At 45.7% G+C, this 19665-nt stretch overlaps 6 protein-coding genes across 7 annotated transcripts in view; 4 read left to right on the forward strand and 2 right to left on the reverse strand.

The window, feature by feature from the left end:
• LOC133170892 (spectrin alpha chain, non-erythrocytic 1-like) overlaps positions 1–6391 on the reverse strand; it is a 27352-nt gene extending 20961 nt beyond the window's left edge. Inside the window, exons 1-3 of one of the 2 annotated variants that reach the window (XM_061304096.1) lie at positions 6250–6389; positions 4805–4874; positions 4528–4671 (exon numbers count right to left, since the gene is read on the reverse strand). The gene's annotated coding sequence lies outside the window, so the exon portion shown is untranslated. Of the gene's footprint in view, positions 1–4527; positions 4672–4804; positions 4875–6249 lie in introns of both variants that reach the window. The other variant, XM_061304095.1, reaches the window with a different exon arrangement.
• LOC133170907 (decapping and exoribonuclease protein-like) lies at positions 6080–7414 on the forward strand. Its single transcript, XM_061304122.1, has 4 exons — positions 6080–6472; positions 6565–6700; positions 6766–6860; positions 6979–7414. Exons 1-4 carry the CDS (start codon positions 6258–6260, stop codon positions 7085–7087), a joined length of 555 nt encoding a protein of 184 aa, XP_061160106.1. The 5' UTR covers positions 6080–6257; the 3' UTR covers positions 7088–7414.
• A 1646-nt stretch (positions 7415–9060) lies between these two features.
• LOC133170903 (decapping and exoribonuclease protein-like) lies at positions 9061–12411 on the forward strand. The gene is made up of 5 exons (XM_061304119.1): positions 9061–9268; positions 9739–10040; positions 10175–10404; positions 10770–10989; positions 11660–12411. The coding sequence occupies exons 2-5, from the start codon at positions 9745–9747 to the stop codon at positions 11682–11684; spliced, it is 771 nt and encodes a 256-aa protein (XP_061160103.1). The 5' UTR covers positions 9061–9268; positions 9739–9744; the 3' UTR covers positions 11685–12411.
• Positions 12412–12659: 248 nt separating this feature from the next.
• LOC133170765 (decapping and exoribonuclease protein-like) lies at positions 12660–13372 on the forward strand (the record flags this gene model as incomplete). The annotated part of the gene is made up of 3 exons (XM_061303896.1): positions 12660–12695; positions 12764–12864; positions 13009–13372. Coding segments are annotated over 3 exons (246 nt in total), but the record flags the coding sequence as incomplete, so codon positions are not given.
• Positions 13368–16479, reverse strand: slc25a17l (solute carrier family 25 member 17-like). Its single transcript, XM_061304118.1, has 9 exons — positions 16344–16479; positions 16131–16191; positions 15771–15837; positions 15535–15689; positions 15308–15424; positions 15089–15234; positions 14802–14897; positions 14005–14087; positions 13368–13877 (listed from the first exon to the last, which is right to left on the reverse strand). Exons 1-9 carry the CDS (start codon positions 16416–16418, stop codon positions 13730–13732), a joined length of 948 nt encoding a protein of 315 aa, XP_061160102.1. The 5' UTR covers positions 16419–16479; the 3' UTR covers positions 13368–13729.
• Positions 16480–16610: 131 nt separating this feature from the next.
• On the forward strand, positions 16611–19481 carry anks4b (ankyrin repeat and sterile alpha motif domain containing 4B). The gene is made up of 2 exons (XM_061304110.1): positions 16611–17195; positions 18158–19481. Exons 1-2 carry the CDS (start codon positions 17035–17037, stop codon positions 19278–19280), a joined length of 1284 nt encoding a protein of 427 aa, XP_061160094.1. The 5' UTR covers positions 16611–17034; the 3' UTR covers positions 19281–19481.
• Positions 19482–19665: the final 184 nt, after the last annotated feature.

The following is a 19665-nucleotide window of genomic DNA, read 5'->3' on the forward strand; positions in this document are numbered from 1 at the left end:
TTCTTAGTATTTTGCTTAGAGGTTGAGAGCTCAATTCTCTGCTCAGTTTTAAATGGGCCATGACATGACTTTTTAATTGCTTGTACACAAATGTTGAAATAGTCGTCCGTCCGTCCATCCATCCATCCATCCATCCATCCATCCATCCATCCATCCATCCATCCATCCATCCATCCATCCATCCATCCATCCATCCATCCATCCATCCATCCATCCATCCATCCATCCATCCATCCATCCATCCTCTTCCGCTTATCCGGGGTCGGGTCGCGGGGGCAGCAGCTTCAGGAGGGACTCCCAGACCTCCCTCTCCCCAGCCACTTCATCTAGCTCATCCCGGGGGATTCTCCCCACCGACACACGACGTCCCGAGTTGAGGTCAGCAGCGCGCCATCTCCACTGTAAACAGTGTTGACATTGCACTGCTTCCCCCTCCTGAGACGCCGGATGGTGGACCAGAATTTCCTCGAAGCCGTCCGGAAGTCATTCTTCATGGCCTCGCCAAACTCCTCCCACACCCGGGTTTTTGCCTCAGCAACCGCCGAAGCCGCGTTCCGCTTGGCCATCCGGTACCTGTCAGCTGCCTCCGGAGTACCACAGGCCAAAACGGCACGATAGGACTCCTTCAGCTTGACGGCATCCCTTACCGTCGGTGTCCACCAGCGGGTTCGGGGATTGCCCCCAGGACAGGCAGCAATGACCTTACGGCCACAGCTCCGGTCGGCCGCCTCAACAATGGAGACGCGGAACAAGGTCCAGTCGGACTCAATGTCCCCCGCCTCCCCCGGGACGTGGGAAAAGCTCTGCCGGAGGTGGGAGTTGAAGGTCTTCCTGACAGGGGATTCCGCCAGACTTTTCCTTAGTCGTCCACCCATAAGTGTGAAACTAAATATATTGTGACAACTCCAGGGAATTATTTCAAAATGTGAAAAAAATAAAGGATACAGAATGTTTTCTTTTAAAAACGTCTGTCATGCTATGTCATTTCTAGCCACTAGAGTGGAGCATACGTGCATCTCAAAGGATAAAGGAAAAAGCACTACATATTTCGCAAACTTGCTCACGAGTCATGGAGTCAAACCAGTCATTGGTTTTGAATGAAGGCTTTATTATAGCACTACGTATTGCATTAGACCAGTGCTTCTCAAATAGTGGGGCGCGCCCCCCTTGGGGGGCGCGGTGCTATTCCTGGGGGGGCGCGTGTGACCCTGGGGAACAGGCTTTTTTTTTGGCAGTACTAGAATAAAGTGTAATTGCGCGTTTACTACAGCAGGGGGCAGTGGCGCTCTCATTGTTACTTCTGTCACGTTTGCGACAGTGCAACATTTTACGACTTACAAGACAAGTTAGGATAGTCACGGTGGGGAGGGGGGGCGCGAATAGTTTTCTTCTTGCTAGGGGGGGGCGTGACAGAAAATAATTGAGAAGCACTGCATTAGACACACTACCGTCTTTTTCCATGTATAATGCGCAAAATTTAACTAATTTATTGTCCTAAAATCTGGGGTGCGCATTATACATGGGTACAACAATTTTTGAAAAAAATCTCCCTTGAAATAAAACTTGAAATCACCTTTCTTCTTGTTTGTTGTCAATCGCGCATCGCATTCAGCCATCCTGCGCAACACACTTAGTCAGTAAAATTCATAATTGACGACACATCGTTTGATGCGATGGTGTAACTGTAATCCTTGATAGTGTGTTATTGTCAAATATTGTTTGTTTTTTAATCTCCATCGCAGACCGGATATCATACGGAGGCCGCCATGACAGTATGCGCGGAACGGATGCGCAAGACACGTCAGCTATATAAAGAGCGAGAGTTCAGTTCTCTACCTGTGTTTATTGTCAATCGCGCATTGCATTCAGCCATCCTGTCCAACACACTTAGTCAGTAAAATTCACAATTGACGACACATCGTTTGATGCGATGGTGCAATCCTTGATGGTGTGTTGTTGTCAAATATTGTTTGTTTTTAATCTCCATCGGAGACGGGATATATAAAGAGCGAGAGTTCAGTTCTCTACCCATTAGTTTCAATTCACAGTTTAATTAGCAGTTTCAATCAGCAAATAACAAAATGCGTATTACAGGTAACATTTTATTTCACAACACTTTGCCTTGTTCCTTTCTTCTCTGCTGTTCACTTCAAACACGCTCAATAAGAACACAATGCTCTCGTATCGGACGCTTGCTCGATCACCTGCTCGTTTGCTGTCACAATGTACCCTACACAAATCCGAAACATTTGTTGCGGCTCCGAGTCACGACGAGGGGCAAGTTTTGGTTTCCAAGGGTGTTTTTATTCCTCTTCAACTTCTCTCCCATAACAGAGCCGCCTTTTTCACATGTCCGCACATCACTTTCCTCTCTTTTCATTTTAACCTAACTGATCGCGGTGGTGCCTTTCTGGGCAGTCGGAGAAATCAACGCCAACAAAAAAAATACATCCAGCCTAGTTAAGAAAGATCACCATGACAATTGTGAACACACAGAAAGATAATAAATAACTGGAACGTCACTCAAATATTGGTGATCCCGTTGAGAGTCTCACATATTTCTTCGCTATCGAGTTTGTTAGCGCATGCGCAGTGATACTGACCGGCAGAATAACATCCGGTTGTTCCCAAAGATGATCTTTTTTCTGAAATAATTTTGCGTTTACGGACTTAAGTAGGAGTCAAAATTTGGGTGCGTATTATACATGGGTACAGGCTTTTTTCCAGCATCGACATGCCATTTTTAGGGTGCGTATTATACATGGGGGCGTATTATACATGGAAAATTACGGTATTTTACACACACTATCCTTATCTGATAAACCGATATAGTACAATTACTACTACTATTTTGAGTTTTTTACTCCTATTCAGTTTTGCTACCTCTGAATTGCCCTTTAAACTTTCCCCATACAAATAGTTGTGACTCCACTTCCCGATTTTGTATGTTCCGACGTACGTACACGGGAACAGCACCTCGCCGTAAAGCGACCGCAGAAATTTCACACGAACGGCGACTGCAAGCAGGATACCTCCAGCGCAAAGCTGCGCCAGCCAGCTGCTCCAAACTCGAGAAGTAAATCCCGAATAGTGATACAACGTTCATGGTCAAAGTAAAAGCACAGGATCCAGAAGATAACGAGTATATTTTGTGTTAGGGTGGTGTTCACTCTAACTTATTTTGCAAGGACCACACTGGAGTCAAGTTAGTCATTTTAGGCACCTGCAGGCGGAGAGTTCACTCGTCGCTCGCTGTGCTCACAGCGATGGTCGAATGAAATCTGACTCAGGCCTCGTCAGGCGCTTATTTATTGAGAGAAACAAAGTGGGGTTGCAAGTGGGGGTTTGGGAATACACAGGTTGGGGTGAAGCAGCCGGTCCCTGCTGATCAAAGCATAGCAGGGGACCTTTTACGACGTTCTGTAAACAAAGCAACTTTGATTGCTTCCTCTGCAGCTAGTCAATAAGTTGAAATGATCTTAGCACTTTGGTAAACTAATTTTGTCTAGACAGGACAAACTAGTTAAATTATTACAGGTTATATTCCAACATAATCATACGATGAAGATATTCTGCAAACCCTAACATTTTGAAAGTTATATTAGTGGCAATACTGCGTAACTCTGTGAGCTTCACATTGACGCAGGACGTTCCGCTGCGAAGCTCGAACGCAGAGGACCGTCGTTGGTCCTTTTTTATTAGTGTTGTGATTTTTTAATGAAACAGTGCCGCCAGTCAGGATGCGTTGTTAGGGGGAAAAATATTCTTGCCTGACCCTGTAGGATTTTTTAAAAAATAAATGTGCCTCGATTTGATCGCTGTAAGGACATCAGATTGACGATCAGGTGCGCCGCAGGACGCAAAGAAAAGGGGTTGGGGAGAGAAAAAAGGACAATGGTGACCTTCCAGACATGCCCACGCGAATATGTGTCCACGTCTGCCTCCAAATCTCAGAGAGAAAATCCTGCTGCGCAGCTCCCCTAAAGAAGCTGGACTCAGCTGAATCAGCTTCATTTCTGAATGTAATCATTCGTCCGAAATCATCATTCCAAGCTGTTTTTGTATGCGTGGGAGGATGCTCTTAACCCTCCATGTGACTGTCATGTCGTCAGCGTTCTTCAATCCCAGTTTTGCCTTCAGCTCCCACTTTGACACAGTTAAGTGTCTCTCACACGCGCCATTTGGAGGATGCATGGATCTTTCCAAGCTCATCTGCGGCACGCTGCTCTATCGTTTGGTTCACAGTCAAGCGGTTCGGGGTTCCAATTCCAGCTCAGACTTTACACTTTCCATGTCCTCCGGCTATCTCCCGCATCCCCAAAACACGCGTGTTCAGTTCACTGAGCAAATAGAATGTACAAACGCTTGTTCGTCTGTGATTGGCTGGCGACCAGTCCTGAGTGTACTCCACCTTTCGCCCAAAGTAATTTGATCCGAATGAGCACAAGCCATAAAGAAAATGGCCACAGAGGGATTGCCTTCCTCAAGGTGCTTTAACACGATTTTGACAGATGGATGACTACCAACCTTTGGCTGAAATGTTGCTCCTGGTTGCTTATGTACAGATGGAGCTCCGCTGAGTGAGCTGTCGTGGCCTTCGTCCCTAGCTGTGGTGGCGGTCTCCTTCGCGGGCCTCTTTGCTGTGGTCTTCCTGATGCTGGCCTGCCTGTGCTGCAAGAAAGGCGACATCGGCTTCAAGGAGAGCTCACCTGGGCAGCGTGACGTGGTGGAAGCTCCAAAATGGAACACAAGCGTAAAAAGACCTTAAGATGTGATAAAAGTACATTCAAGTTAAAATACTCACCTGCCCAGGAAAATGGCCAGAGGAACCTGGAGGTTTCTTCAACGAGCGCCACCTTGTGGCAGTATTGCATCTAAACATGGCATTCCAATGAATATTGTGTTTGAGGAATATGAATGAAGCAAAAAAAAAAAACTCCTTCCATTTTGATACCTCTCAGAGCATGGCCATTTTGCCACTCATTATCAACTGAAACAGACATAACAGTATCCTCAGCCTAAGCCATAAATAAAAAAAGGGCAAGAAATGACAACAATCAGAATGCTGGCACTTTGAGACGGCTGATGGGGCTGGGAGCTTTCAGCCATCCCAGAACAAGCAAATTCACTGGGTAACGGTGCACTTGTGTCCTTGCAGAGCCATAAAGAACTCTGCATTCTCAGAGAATGAAGCGGTGGTTTGAAAGGAAAGGCTCACTAACTCACAGCCTGGTGCCCCCCCCAACTTTCCAAAGAGCGGCAGATGGTTCCCAACGGCGGACAGAGTAAAAAACCTAATTGCTCCGCAAAGACACACAAACATCTCAATGGAAGACTACCCTTTTTTTTCATGTATAATGCGCCCCCATGTATAATACGCACCCTAAAAATGGCATGTTGATGCTGAAAAAAAGCCTGTACCCATGTATAATACACACCCAATTTATTTTTTTATTTTTTATTTTTTTAAGTCCCAATGATTGTCACACACGCATCCGGGTGTGATGAAATTTGTCCTCTGCATTTGACCCATCCCCGTGTGATTTTGATCCATCCCCTGGGGGAGAGGGGAGCAGTGAGCAGCAGCGGCGCCGCGCTCGGGAATCATTTGGTGATCTACCGTTTTTTTCCATGTATAATGCGCCCCCATGTATAATACGCACCCTAAAAATGGCATGTTGATGCTGGAAATAAGCCTGTACCCATGTATAATACGCACCCAAATTTTGACTCCTACTTAAGTCCGTAAACGTAAAATTATTTCAGAAAAAATATCATCTTTGGGAACAACCGGATGTTATTCTGCCGGTCAGTATCACTGCGCATGCAGTAGCAAACTCGATAGCGAAGAAATATGTGAGACTCTCAACGGGATCACCAATATTTCAGTGATGTTCCAGTTATTTATCACAATTATTTATTATTATAATAATAATATATATAATATATATAATAATAATTTATTTATTATTCACAATTGTCATGGTGATCTTTCTTTTTCTTTAGGGTATGTATTATACATGGGGCGCATTATACACGGAAAAAAACTGTACTTTTATGCTCAGACCCAAACGTAGCATGTTTCCTCATATGTCGGGACTGGGTTGTTTACCCAACTGCAGAGGGATGTGGCATTTCAGCGAAAGCAGGCTTCACCAGCATAATTACTGCGAGACATCCGTAACATGATAACTGTCTTTGGCTGAGTAGATGAATATCACCTAGTCAAATGAAATTGTTTTGACTTACAAGATAAGATGGACGGCTACCCCGATTCGAGCGGCAGGGTCAACACCAACGAAGCCTTCTGCACGGTGGTGCAAACGCGTCTCTCGGATCACAGGCTACTCTTCTCCGGCGAGGTGGATTGCCGCGACAAAGATCCGGGAGCTCCGGCACCTCCCGCCTGCTACGTGGAGCTCAAGACGTCCGCGGAGATTCGCACCCCCAAACAGCGCCGCAACTTTCACAGGTGGAGTCAAACGCGTGCCTCGGTGCAATCAAGATAGGCAGACACAGTTTTGGGGCTCATCGTGGATGCACCAATCTCTTGGATCTGGTCAGGTTCAAGCTGCTCAAGTGGTGGGCACAGTCCTTCCTCCCTGGAGTCCCTCGCGTCGTGGCTGGCTTCCGGGATGATCGCGGAGTTGTCGTCTCCGTGGAGACCTTTCGCATCTCCGAGATTTCGCGGCTCATCAAGGTGAGTTGGCCGCGTGTAATGCAAAGCGGACAATGGCAGCGATGTGTCTGCATCTTGTGGAGCAGGCCGAGGACAACTGTTGGAGGCCAACCGTTTGCATGAACTTCTGCAGCGACTTCCTGTCGTTTGTCAAGCGTGTGGCGACCCAAGACAATCCTCGGTGAGCTCACAGCATATTTAATGAGGAAAAAAAAAAGTTTGCCTTGTTTGTCTGTAATATTACATACATTATCTTGTTACAAATCATGAGGAGCTGAAATGAGTGGTGTGTTTTATAGAGTGGTCTATCTGTTGGGCTGGAACCCCGGCTGTGATGTGACATACTCGGTCCACAGGGACTCCTCTTATTCTTTCCTGCCGGACTGGTACGTCAAGGAAATGAGCTAAAGATTCTCGCGTGAGAGGTGCCCTTGCTCAACAAAGACTCCAGATCCTTTTTTTTTTTAAAGGCCGATTAAATAAGAACACGCAACAACAAACGTTCACACAAAGATCTGTCGAAACCGCAGCATCGGCGCTCTTACAGAAGCGCTGGCAGCTTGTAGCGTTTTGATGCAGCGTGCCGCAATCAGGTGAAGGTGTGTGTTGTGGCCTAGCAACACGGCGTGTGGGAGAAACGTGAGAAATGCTAAAATGTCACGCTCATGTGGAAATTTCAAAAGTGGCTATCATCTGCTGCTATTTTTCAAAGAAATTAAAAAAATCCATTCTTTACATGTATGGAAGTGCTTTGTTCAAAGCGGACTTAATTTCTTTCGTTTGGTGCGATTCCTATTCTAAGTGTACATTTTGCAAGTGATGTTTATTTTGTAAACACATCCACGCTTGTGACGATCTGTGCTCCCATTGGACAGCAATGACCAGGGCGGCGCACTGAACCGGAAATGGAGGAAAACATGCGAGTCCTACGTGCTGTATTCTTGCTCTGCATATTTGAGCTGTTGGTTCAGATCTACTCCTTTTGTATTTACACCTGGAAGCGAACCGCACCAGAGTTCGTTTTGGAAGCGAACCGAGACCCACTTTTGTCTCGGTCTGGTTCTTTAATGCGCACCAGGATTCATTTTCGTGTATTCACACCTGCATAAAAGGTCCGAACCAGCCTTAGAATCAAACTCTGGTCCTTTTAAATTGGATCAAACAGTCGGGTCTGAATATACCCTAAGTGTCATAAGAGCTCCCCGTCAAGTAGTGAACATCTTCTCGGACAATAGAGAGAAGTAATTTCATTCTCGTGATTTTTTTTTTTGGAGGACTGAAAACAAAACAGTTTTGTATTTACACCTGGAAGCGAACCGCACCAGAGTTCGTTTTGGAAGCGAACCGAGACCCACTTTTGTCTCGGTCTGGTTCTTTAATGCGCACCAGGATTCATTTTCGTGTATTCACACCTGCATAAAAGGTCCGAACCAGCCTTAGAATCAAACTCTGGTCCTTTTAAATTGGATCAAACAGTCGGGTCTGAATATACCCTAAGTGTCATAAGAGCTCCCCGTCAAGTAGTGAACATCTTCTCGGACAATAGAGAGAAGTAATTTCATTCTCGTGATTTTTTTTTTTGGAGGACTGAAAACAAAACAGCAGGCATCATCAAAATTGTCTCATGTCGGGACAAAAACTGTGTGCAAGCTAGATTTACTTCACTGAAGGGAAAAATTGGCAGGGACCAGGCCTTTCACCCAACAGGCCTGCATTTAGGGGTGGGGGGCATATGTTTGTCCTTTGTGTCAGGTCTAAGTACTATCAGACATTAAGTCACATACTGAATCAAAGAGAAGAAGACAATCTCAATCTCCATCAGTTCTGAGCTCTTAGTCTGCTGTCTCCTCTTTTTAATGTTTTAGGTTACCCTGGTTACAAAAGCATTGCTACACTAAAGGGAGGGGAGTTTGTGGCTGTAGCAACGCTGCCTAGCTAACAAAGTGGGCCAACAGAACCTTGGCCTTTCCGTGACCCCGGCAGTGCAGAGTCTCTCCTCAGTCGGTTGGCAGCCTCGTCCTTGACTGATGAGATATCTCAAAGTGTGTTGAGTGCCGTTTTCCTGTGGAACAATGCAACTAGACTTTCTTGCTAAGTTTCACACAATAATAATGAGTAAATAATTTGATACTTTTTGTGCAAACATTTAACACATATTAAGTAAAAGTGAGATAACTTGTATGGAGTTACTTAAACATTGAGTAAATATGGGATAACTTATATGCATCTACTTCAACATGTATGTCTTTTCTATAACACTTTAACAAAGGCGTTCTACTCATAACTAGTGAAGGGCCTCTCGCAGGCATATACAGGAAGATAAGAAAGGAAGGGAGGTATATATGATTGGAAGTTAAAGGAACTCTCTGGAGCTAGACAGAAAGCTTTGTTAAAGCAAAGATATGACGCCCTCGGTCAGGCTGAGCACTTTGTGAAGTCATGTTGTTGGCAGATGTTTTCCTCGCTTCTGCAAAAGTGAAACAGAAACTCAGAGTACCACTTCAGAAGAAACGAAACCAACCGAAGGAATAAAACAAGTCTCAGCAGTGCTGTGGGATCGTCACACGTTCACACCCCATCTCGGATAAGGTGAGACCGACTCTTCCCATTTCTATGTGCTCAAATTGCTGATAGAGTAGAAAATCAAGCAAATCTACTTATTAATGTCTTACTTTAGCTTTCATTTGATTTTGGGCAAATGTTCAAGGTGAAAAGCTCTGAGAATATAGCCTCGATGATTAAGTGGCTGTCAGCTACACCGGTACTGATCTAAGTCCAAAATGCTCACTATATTTTTATTGGGGCAACAGCTACCAGTACGATGCTGAGAGTTGTTCCTGACTCAGTGAAGTAAAATGTGCATGTACGAAAATTGGGATGGTGGGCATTTGAACGCATGAAGACGCATTTATGGATTCCCATTGTTTAAAATAGGGAATCACACATCAGCAAACTTGCGCTGGAATTCAAATGTATGATACATCTGCCCTGCACCGCTTCTAACTGATTTTTGCTCAACCGCCTCGCTTCTCATTTGGAACACTCTCACTCACCTTCAGACAAGGATGTCGTGTGAGACGCTGAGCACCAGAAAGGAGGAGTACGGAGGCCATGAGCCTCCGTTCGAAGAGCGAGTGGAGGAGGGCTCCTTCTCCCTGGACACGCAGAGAAGTTTCCACCACGACAAGAGTCAGATGCGATACTTTGTGAAACCTGAGCAGAGCCCAAATTTTGACCTGAGGGATGGCTACAATGACCGCTACATAAGGAGAGATGAAAATGTGAAGAAGAACCTGGAACACATCCTGCACTGGATCTTGGCCAATAAGTCCAACCTCATGCAGAAGGCAGCCACGTCATTGTAAGTTACTACCCGGCGGCCGTTAATCCGAGCGAGGTCATGGAAGCAATTAATCAAGTATCTCCAGGCTCCACGTGACCTTACTTCTGGGTCTCAATATCACTTGGTGCTTTTTTTTTTTTTCTTTTCCCCAGTGCTTTGGATGACTTTGACTTTGTGACATCCCGAGGCCGTCTGACCAATGTTTTATGCACACCGTATGAGGCTCTGACTGAGTGGTCGCTGGCCGTCACAAAGTTCAAAGGAGTAATTTACATCAACCAAGTGGAAACCGACAGCGCTCGCCAGGACCGGCAGAACCGCACCGAGAGCCACGATGAGAATATATACTGGGGGTACAAGTTTGAGCAGTACATATGCGCAGGTAGGACTTTCTTAGTTGGCGGCCTGGGATTCTGTTATTTGCAGTTAAAGTGTAATCCCAAAAGAATTTCATATCCTTTCAAATTCCTCCTACTTCACCTTAACAGGTTTAAAGATGCATTGTAAACTTCCCTATCGCCACTAACAACCCAGGCTAAACTTTTGTAGCTCTTCCCCAAAACACAAAGCTTATCAACTTCAACAGTGTTTCTTGACACCAACTGGACAACATTAGTGTGGTGTCTTTGACATTTTATGGCACAGAAAAAAAAAGCAACTAGGTATAACGCCGCAAGTGATTGTTTTCAAGTTGTTAGTATACATATCATGAATTGCTTGGGACAAAAATGTTTTGTCCCCCCGAAGACAACATTGACGGCTTACCTGATTCGAGCGGCGTTGTCAACTCCAACGAGGCCTTCTACAGCGTGGTCCGAACTCGTCTCTCGGACCACAGGCTGCTGTTCTCCGGCGAGGTGGACTGCCGGGACAAAGACCCCAACGCTCTGGCTCCTCCCGCTTGCTACCTGGAGCTCAAGACATCAGGACAGATGCACACAGATAAACAGCGAAGCAAATTCCACAGGTTTGTCAAGCCTCCAAAATAGCACACGTAAATTACGTTTCCCCACATTTCATGAGATTTAAGATTCAAGATTCAAGATTTTTTATACGCCATGTTTGAGCGTGCCAAACATGGAACTTGACTTTGGTACATCACAGCCTCTGTTCAACATTTAGGTCCCCAACCTTTTTTACGCCACGGACCGGTTACATGTCAGAAATATTTTCGCGGACCGGCATTTATATAAATAAATAATACATTTAAATGAATAAATAAATAAATAGTACACTTATAATAAATATATAAATACGATGAAATAAAATGATACGACTGACATAAAAACAAGTACAAATGACAAAAATAAAACTCACCATTACGTTGAATTAGTGGGAGCACTGAGTTTGTTGCTCAGAAACGAGCCGGTCCCATCTCGACGTAATCGGAGACAATGACACCCGAAGGGATTAAGGTTTGTCTTTTATTGCAAGATGCTTGGTCTCCATGTGTTGAAGCTAGGGGTGTAACGATTCATCGATACACATCGATTAATCGATATAATGCTCTACGATTTATTGGCATCGATGCTAAACGTAAACATAGATTTATATCGCCGTGTTTGACCTCGGACATTAGACGCGACTTTATTTTGAAATCCAGTTCATTGTTGCTTGCTTCCTCTTTCCGGGAGCAGTGCGCCCGGCGTTGTTGTGTTGTGAGCAGAGCAGGCACGGGAAAGGGGAGTCGACAACTAGTACGCGGCTCCTGGGCTGGTGCTATGGCTAGTGTCCAAAAAGACGAAGAAATTTGCTCCCCTTTAGGCTTCAAGTCATTCGTTTGGAAGCACTTTGGATTCCAAAGAAAAGATGGCTCAACGGACAGGACACGTGCAGTTTGTAAATCCTGCCATGCGGTGATCAAATATTCAGGGACCACAAATCTCGATGCACATTTAAAGAAAAAACACGACATCAAAGTTCAGTGTTAAAATAAGCACTTTGTATACTGCAATACTCTTGTAATTTCCTAAATAAAGAGTTTGCAGTACTTTGTTGATTTTGCGTATGAATTGTTATAAATCAGGATATTGTTCTATATTTTTTAGTAAAAAAAAAAAATATATCGATCGTAGAGCACTATATCGCGATGTATCGTGAATGAATCACAGCAGGCTTTAAGATATTGGCAAATATCGTATCGTGCTTATTTGTATCGATATGATATCGTATCGTGACAAAACCCGCGATTTACACCCCTAGTTGAAGCAGTTTTGAATGCTTCATTGCCTGGTTAGTTAGCCTGTCGCCACATATTAGCTTTGCGGGCTCGACTGGGGAAACATGTCACGTGACCGGGACGAGTGTCTTGACCTGAATTAATTGATCGTCAATAAAAAAAAAAAAAAAATTCTGTGCGGCTTGGCGGCAAGTGACCCAGGGACCGGTACTGATCCGCGGCCCGGTGGTTGGGGACCACTAATTTAGGTGACTAACAACACTCAGGAGTCAGGACATACCGTTTTTTTCCGTGTATAGTGCGCAAAATTTAACGAATTTATTGTCCTAAAATCTGGGGTGCGCATTATACATGGGTACAAAAAAAAAATTTTTTTTTTTTTTAGAAAACAAAACCAACAACATGACTGACCGACAAAGTCGTGGAACAAAAAGACAGGGTGACATTACCAAAGACGGACTTATCACACCGCCGAAATTCCAAACCTGGTTAAGGTATAGGCTGCCCGCGGCCACACGTGGCGAGAGAACCGTACCCACAACGAACGCACTTGTCTTATCAGGGCCAGCTCAAGGACTTGGCTTGGAGGCCGTCGGTGTGCCTAAACTTCTGCAGCGAGTTTCTGTCGTTTGTCAAGCGCGTGGTGACCCGAGACGACCCTCGGTGAGTTGGAAGTACTTTGACTTATGTGAATGCTGACGACCGTTTACAGATGTCATATTTCCTACATCTGCGCTAATTCTACGGCATTTGTGTTCCAGTACTCAGTTTCATTTTGTAAGCTTTTTTTCCTCTCTGGTCTTCCAGTGTGGTCTACCTGTTCTCCCGAAAAGCGCGCAGTGACGTGACCTTCACTATCCACAGCGACTCCATTCATTCTTTCCTGCCTGAATGGTACGTGACGGAAATGAGCTAAAGAGGCACCACAGTAATCCCTCTACTTCACGGATTGCACCTATCACCGGTTGTTTTCGGAAAGTAACCCCAGCGAAAAATGAGGGATTACTGCATATCTTTTTACACCGCTTGCGAAACAGTCGAAGCTCCGCAAAGTATGCAGGCACTCCTTTGTGTTTTACAAGCAGGTTGGGCGAGTTGATTCATTCCAGGAAGTAACTGGCGTAAGCGTCAAACCTTTATTAAGAAATAAACTTTCAGTCTCTGAATCAAATTGTAATGTTTTTACTAACCCACTTTTACCACTAAAACAGTACAAACCACTTTTTTAAAAGATAATTTCTTGACTTGTAAAAATAATGACTGGAAATATAAATCCAAGTGTTTTTTTTTCCGTCATGTAAACAAGTGATAGGAGCCCGTGTCATGTCACTGACTGACAGTCATGAGGACTTTCCATTCAAAAGTCAAACACCCCAAAAAGCACTTTTCATCATTTGCCGTGAGTCATTTCATCTCATTAGTCGGTTTAACCAAAGTGCACGTTACGAAGTCCACCGAATGGAACATTTGATCTGACTGATCTCCTTCACCTCTCCAATCGGGATTGGGAGCGCGAGCGATGAGCCGCTCAGTGCGTGAGCTTCCTGTGCAGGCCCATCATTTTGAAGGTGGCGGCAGTGATCTTCTCGTACACCACAAACATGAGGGCAGCAGTCAGCACCGTCTGAAGCAGCTTGGCCTCCAGGCCTTTGTAGAGCCCCAGAAGGCCATGCTTCCTGTCACAGACGCAACAAGGGTTTAGCAACGGACCGATGGCCGACCCAGCCGACCGACTAGAACACTAAACTCTGACTACAAACGCTTGGCGGTCGACGGTGCGGCTTGAGAACGCGCAGCGCTTACCGAATTCGTTCCATCAACAAGGAGAAGATGTTTGCCAGACTTCCCATCAGGCCGCCCTTGCCATCGCCTTTGTACTGGCCAAACTGAAAAGACCACACACGCTCAGTTCAGCCGGAAAGACGGACGTGTTAGAACCAATTTATTAGAAAGTGATTAAGATTTTTTTGGGTGGTTGAATAGGTCAGAGGAATGTTTAGTAACGCTTTAGACTAAGTTGTATGATCAAGTGCATTTTGCTTCATCATTTGAACCTCCTTATGTGTTGTATCAACATGTAAATTCGAGCGAATTATCTTGAAACGTAGAAACAAACTCTCAAACCTTGGTCGGAAAGCAACCACGAAAGAAATTTTGCCACTACAGGACATCTTCATGTTTGACGAAGAGATGCCACAAAATGCAAAGAAATAAAATCTAGCGTGGTTCCAGAGGGATGACGTCACATTTCCTGTGGGGAAATGATTGACAAATGTGCCGGAACGCAATTTAGGGAACATTTTGTCAATGTAGAGGGGCAGTTAATGTTTCCTGGATCAAACACGTGCCATAGCCAGCGTCAGGCAAATTCCTCCTCGGATTGCAAACTAGAGGCGAGTGAATACAACCGAGTCGTGCGGTCCCTTTTGCCTCAGACTCAATTCATCAATACATTCATTAAGCTCACGACCGATCAATCCACAACATCCTACACGACTGATGCCCATTCCTTAGTAAAGCCTCGTGCTCAGCTCACATTTTTCGTGATTAGCATTTATATGCAACAAAGAAATCAATTTTCTACACGATGCAGCAGTTACCCTGAGTATAGCTTGGACGGTCTGCAGTGGATACGTGACGGTGGTTGCGATGGCTTTGGCAACAGCTCCCATGAGGAAAATCTCACCAGATGAGATCTGTGGAAGAGCCAATTAGCCTTTTCCTGTTTTGTAGCACAGCCATGCACGAAAGTCTTTTGAGCAGATCGTTTGAAGATGTGACAAGAAGCTCAGCTCTCTAGTGGTCTTTCCGCTTTGTTTATGTCTGAGGCTCTTGCGCATTTTCCCACAAAGTCTATCACATTGGATGGTGTAGCGTGTCCGCTCACCTTCCTGCCCCCTTTGCCTGCCCTCCTCTTCATGGACTCGTAGAACATGAACTGCACAGCCGGGTTTAGGACAAGGATAAGAGAGGGCAGCATGCCGTTCCACAGCGTGGGCACCCCCTCGCTCCCTATGATCTGGGAGAAGGCATCTAGAGAATGAAAGCCACAAAGAGGTAAGCAACACCTCCGCCCCACACAAGATGGGGGCAGCTACGCACGCACCAAACATGCCCTTGTAGTGCGTCTGATGAAGGTCCTCGTTTCTGAATTTGGCCCCCTGTAGCTTCAAACGAGTGTTGACCACCCACATAGGCGTAGTTAGGATCACATTCACCGCCCCTTCATGAACAACACAAGCAACCGGGTTGCACGATTAGGGGGGCGACAAGTGGATCAAATCCACTCGAGAACATTTCCCAGCGAGGGTCACGGAGCGACATGAGATTCACCTGATACGATGCCCACGAGCAGGTCTTTGCCCAGTCTGGACTGCTGCGGCCCTGTGGCCGTCAGCCTCTTCAGTGTGTTGAAGGTATAGAAGTAGACAAAGTTGGAGCAGCAGAGGCTGGAGATAACCGGGAACCAACCTCTGTACAAAGCCAGCCTGCACGGACGCGTCATGACGGAGAGCGTCGAGTCACTTGCGCGCATCACTCGAGCGGCTCCAATCCATCGGCATACTCACACGCCTTCTTCCTGCGCTATCTCGGCCAGGATGACTGGCGTGGATTTGGAATTTCTGCTCTCATCAACTAAAAAACAACAACAACAAAAATGACACAAAGCTCCCGGGTTGTTTTAAAGACACAACTTGTAATTTAATTAATTCTAAACTTTGTAAATTTCAGTTAGGAGTGGCACTCAATGACTTGAAGCCACTTTGATGTTGGAGCTGCTGCTTCTTATAAAGCGAGTTGACCTCACTGTCGTCAAACAGCAATCTTATCTCGAATTTTTGCTGGCGAGTCAAAAAAGAAAAACATCCAAACAACAGCTTGTATCTCAAAAATCAGGCCACTTGTGCTTTTTTCAGGGAGGAACTCACCCTGAAGCCGACTTTTAGCTGTGTCCAAAGGGAAAAAAGTAGTCATTGCTGTCACGCTGCCCTGAAAAGACAAATAAAATTACTAACCGAGATTCATAATGAGCCGAAACCAGTGATATTACGCGTAATATCACCGTTGTGCGTATTACGCACAACGCACACAAGACACACCACGCCGTGTCTTGTTATGGCACTTCTCTTTCTTCTACTCACCATTGCCCCTGCCACAGCGTGGACCAGAGTCTCGTAAGAGAGCAGACCGACCGGTGAGCTTCCATTGGCGGACATGTTGACAGCCTTTTCTCGGTCACAGCACACGGTTGGTCCTGCAAGAACTTCGAGTCTTAATTGTCCGGCTCGCTTATAGTAAATAGGTGTCAGTTGTCAATCATTCATGCGGAGATGTCAAACTATCCGACAAAAAGATCGTTGATAACTGACAACTTCACTCCCCATTCATTTTTGCTTCCGCATTCCTTCTTCGTGGCGCGCACAAGACAGAATTCCTCACGAGCGCCATCTAAGGGGCCGGGACATATATCCGTATCCGACGTTACAGTACATTTCTAAGAAGTATAATGGGGAAAAAAAGAATGGACACATTTTAATTGACCAATTTTAGGTGTGGTGGCTATCATTAACCACGGATTGACATATAAGAGTATTGTAGGACGGAATCAGTAAAGAAGGCCAGACTCATTATCACATAGTGGGAGGTTTGCGATTGTGCAGGAGGAGATGGATGAGGTGCAGCAATGGACCTGGACTTTGCCATTGTTTTATGGCTCTGAGCTGTTGACGTCGACGCCCTGCACGAGTTCACTTGGTCTGAAGACTTTGCGCTCTTGACGGAGGTGAAGAATTTGTTTGTGCTCTCCCTTTCGAATCCTGGAAAAATACCGCCATGTCTAGATACCACAAGGCGGCCATTGACGGTTACCTGGACCTTCTGAAGGAGGCCACCAGAAAGGACCTGAACTCTCCGGACGAAGACGGCATGACGCCCACCCTGCTGGCTGCTTTTCACGGGCATGTGGATGCGCTTCAGCTCATATGCAGCAGAGGGTGAGAATCATTTACTATTGAATGTGCGCTTTATAGAAAAAAGGAACAGTGGATGGGTTTGGATGATAATATAGCCTATAAACCAAGTGGACTTCTAAGCTGATCTCATTTCATCCTTTCCTGATGCAACTTGGTGAGATGACCTTAATATAATATCTCAGCTTATCTTTCACAAAATACAATTCTAGTCTTTTAATTTATATAAATAGTGATAGACACGTGTCTATTACTTGTTTTGAATAACAAAGTACGTTGTTATTAAAAAAAAAGTTCCCTCTCTTTTTATCTAAAATTTTGTTCCACTTTTGTAGTGACTTCCTGTCAGGCCGAGCCAAATGTTTTAGCAAGGAAAAAAAATGTCTCGCAAAACAAAAGCAAGCTTTATCCACCGTGCCATCTCCAGCCCTCATTAGACACCACAAAAGAGCCTGCTCACTAACTCGCACGTCATTCTCGCTGACAATCTTCTCAGAGGATGCTGGCGAGGCTCGTTTCTGTAACGTGGCCGTGAACAATTGACGCAATGTTCAGGACGCCCACGACAGTTGCTGCTGTAATGATTTTTATTGCTGGAACACCGAGGCCCGCCTGTAGAGGACTTTACATCTTAATGGCTTACCAATTACTCTTGTCTGCGTTCAATCATGGGCTGATTATGTTTGTCTTATCGATGCAAAAAGCGCATTTTCTAACATTTGCAGTCTGTTGAAGGAAAAAAATGACAGTTTTTTTTTCTGAAAGTTTCACAATAAACAAGTTATTGAAACGACAAGTTTCCTCATCAAAGCAGATCGCCCATTTACTGACTTAGTTTAGTTTAGTTTATTGTTTAGCACATATTATTATATCAGTAACTGTGCAAGGAGGGAGACGAAGCCTAGGGCTTGTAAAGAGCTCCACTCCTTCACACTTCTAGCTCTATAGTTTGGATAAGATGATGTCATCCTATTTGTGTGTGACAGGGGAGACCCCAACAGAAGTGACATCTGGGGAAACACGCCGCTGCACCACGCCGCTGCCAACGGCCACATGCACATCCTCAGCTTCCTCGTCAGTTTTGACGCTAACCTGTTTGCGCTGGACAACGAGCAGCATACGGCAATGGACGTGGCCGCTTCGCGGGATCGCATGGAGTGCGTGCGCTTCCTGGACGCCGCCGCCTCCCAGCAGACCAACCAGAATGCAAAGAGAGTCGCCAGGCTAAAGAAAGAGGCTGCCAGGGAAGCGGAGAAACGGGTGAAAATTTGCGAGAAGGTGAAGAGGCGACACCAAAGCAAGATGGATAAGATGTACCGCGGGGTGGACGGCGCCGGCCCCGCTTCAGAGGGCGGCGACACGTTGGCCTCGTCGAGCGTGGGCGCCGCAACCGGCGTCGATGAGCACTTCTCCAAGTTCATCGCCTCCGACAAATCCGGCTCGCTGTCAGCCAGGTTGAAAGGCACACTGCAAAAGAAGCTCGGGAAGAAAGACATGGGCACTCTGCAGAGAGACGCCAACGTCATTTTCCTCAAGCAAGAAGATGCAGCGTCGGAGAATGCTGAGTTTTTGGACATCTTCGACGAGCGGGACGAAAGGATGCTTCAAGATGAAGGAGAGCTTGGCTATGGAGATGATGATGATGAATCGGCGGGCCAAGTCAAACAGTCCATCTTCAACAGGCCTGGCCTGGGTGGTCTTATTTTCATGAAGAGGATGAGCCTTGACACGGACGACGTCGCCGGTGGGAACAATGAAAACCTGGGCTACCTCGTTGAGAACGACAAGATTGAGGGAGAGGAAGACCTCTCTGGCTTCGAGGGCAACGCCGACACGGAGGTCCCGTGGGAGCAGGACGACCTCGGCCTAGACGAGGAGGAGGAGGAAACATCTCCGCTTCATGCATTCTTGTCATCCATCTCCTTGCCCGAGTTTGCCCTGGCCTTCACCAGAGAGCACCTGGACCTGGAGGCGCTCATGCTCTGCTCCGACCAAGACCTGAAAGGCATTCGCATCCAGTTGGGACCCCGAAAGAAGATCTTGGAAGCTGTTGCGCGTCGCAAGAATGCACTGGCGAGACCGGGTGCTTTGGGAGACAGCTGCTTGTGAGGACCTCAATCAAAGATGACACTTGGAATCTTTAGTTTGATCTATACACCTGTAAAACATTCATACTGAATAATGAATAAAACGTTCATTTGACTTTCCGTGGCTGTATAACATTCACTATACCAGTCAAGTATAGTTAAGGAAAGATAATGAAATGCTCTTCCATTAGATGTCAGAAGGTACAATAAACATGTTTCCAAACTCTTGCCATTCATTTCACAGAACAAGTCACAAGTATATCAGCGTTCAGTTGGATTTGAGATTTCACGCTAGATAGATTACCGAGCAAGTTCATACTTTCTGACTGTCACTTTTTTTTGTTTCGTAGTGTCCCGGTATTTGTGTCTGATACAAGAACGCCAGCATTCTGTTACACTACATTACC

This window comes from Syngnathus typhle, linkage group LG17 (genome assembly GCF_033458585.1).
Source record: "Syngnathus typhle isolate RoL2023-S1 ecotype Sweden linkage group LG17, RoL_Styp_1.0, whole genome shotgun sequence".
Classification (NCBI taxonomy): Eukaryota; Metazoa; Chordata; class Actinopteri; order Syngnathiformes; family Syngnathidae; genus Syngnathus; species Syngnathus typhle.

Excerpts from the sequence above, each read along its gene's own strand:
- LOC133170903 (XM_061304119.1), top strand. The coding sequence starts at position 9,745 with ATGTCGTGTGAGACGCTGAGCACCAGAAAGGAGGAGTACGGAGGCCAT. Across the intron at positions 10,041-10,174 it reads CAGAAGGCAGCCACGTCATT|TGCTTTGGATGACTTTGACT; the intron begins GTAAGTTACTAC and ends TCTTTTCCCCAG. Across the intron at positions 10,405-10,769 it reads TGAGCAGTACATATGCGCAG|ACAACATTGACGGCTTACCT; the intron begins GTAGGACTTTCT and ends GTCCCCCCGAAG.
- LOC133170907 (XM_061304122.1), top strand. The coding sequence starts at position 6,258 with ATGGACGGCTACCCCGATTCGAGCGGCAGGGTCAACACCAACGAAGCC. Across the intron at positions 6,473-6,564 it reads CAGCGCCGCAACTTTCACAG|GTTCAAGCTGCTCAAGTGGT; the intron begins GTGGAGTCAAAC and ends GGATCTGGTCAG. Across the intron at positions 6,861-6,978 it reads GCGACCCAAGACAATCCTCG|AGTGGTCTATCTGTTGGGCT; the intron begins GTGAGCTCACAG and ends TGTGTTTTATAG.
- slc25a17l (XM_061304118.1), bottom strand. The coding sequence starts at position 16,418 with ATGTCCGCCAATGGAAGCTCACCGGTCGGTCTGCTCTCTTACGAGACT. Across the intron at positions 16,192-16,343 it reads ACGCTGTGGCAGGGGCAATG|GGCAGCGTGACAGCAATGAC; the intron begins GTGAGTAGAAGA and ends TTGTCTTTTCAG. Across the intron at positions 15,425-15,534 it reads GCTCGTGGGCATCGTATCAG|GGGCGGTGAATGTGATCCTA; the intron begins GTGAATCTCATG and ends TTGTTCATGAAG.
- anks4b (XM_061304110.1), top strand. The coding sequence starts at position 17,035 with ATGTCTAGATACCACAAGGCGGCCATTGACGGTTACCTGGACCTTCTG. Across the intron at positions 17,196-18,157 it reads CAGCTCATATGCAGCAGAGG|GGGAGACCCCAACAGAAGTG; the intron begins GTGAGAATCATT and ends TGTGTGTGACAG.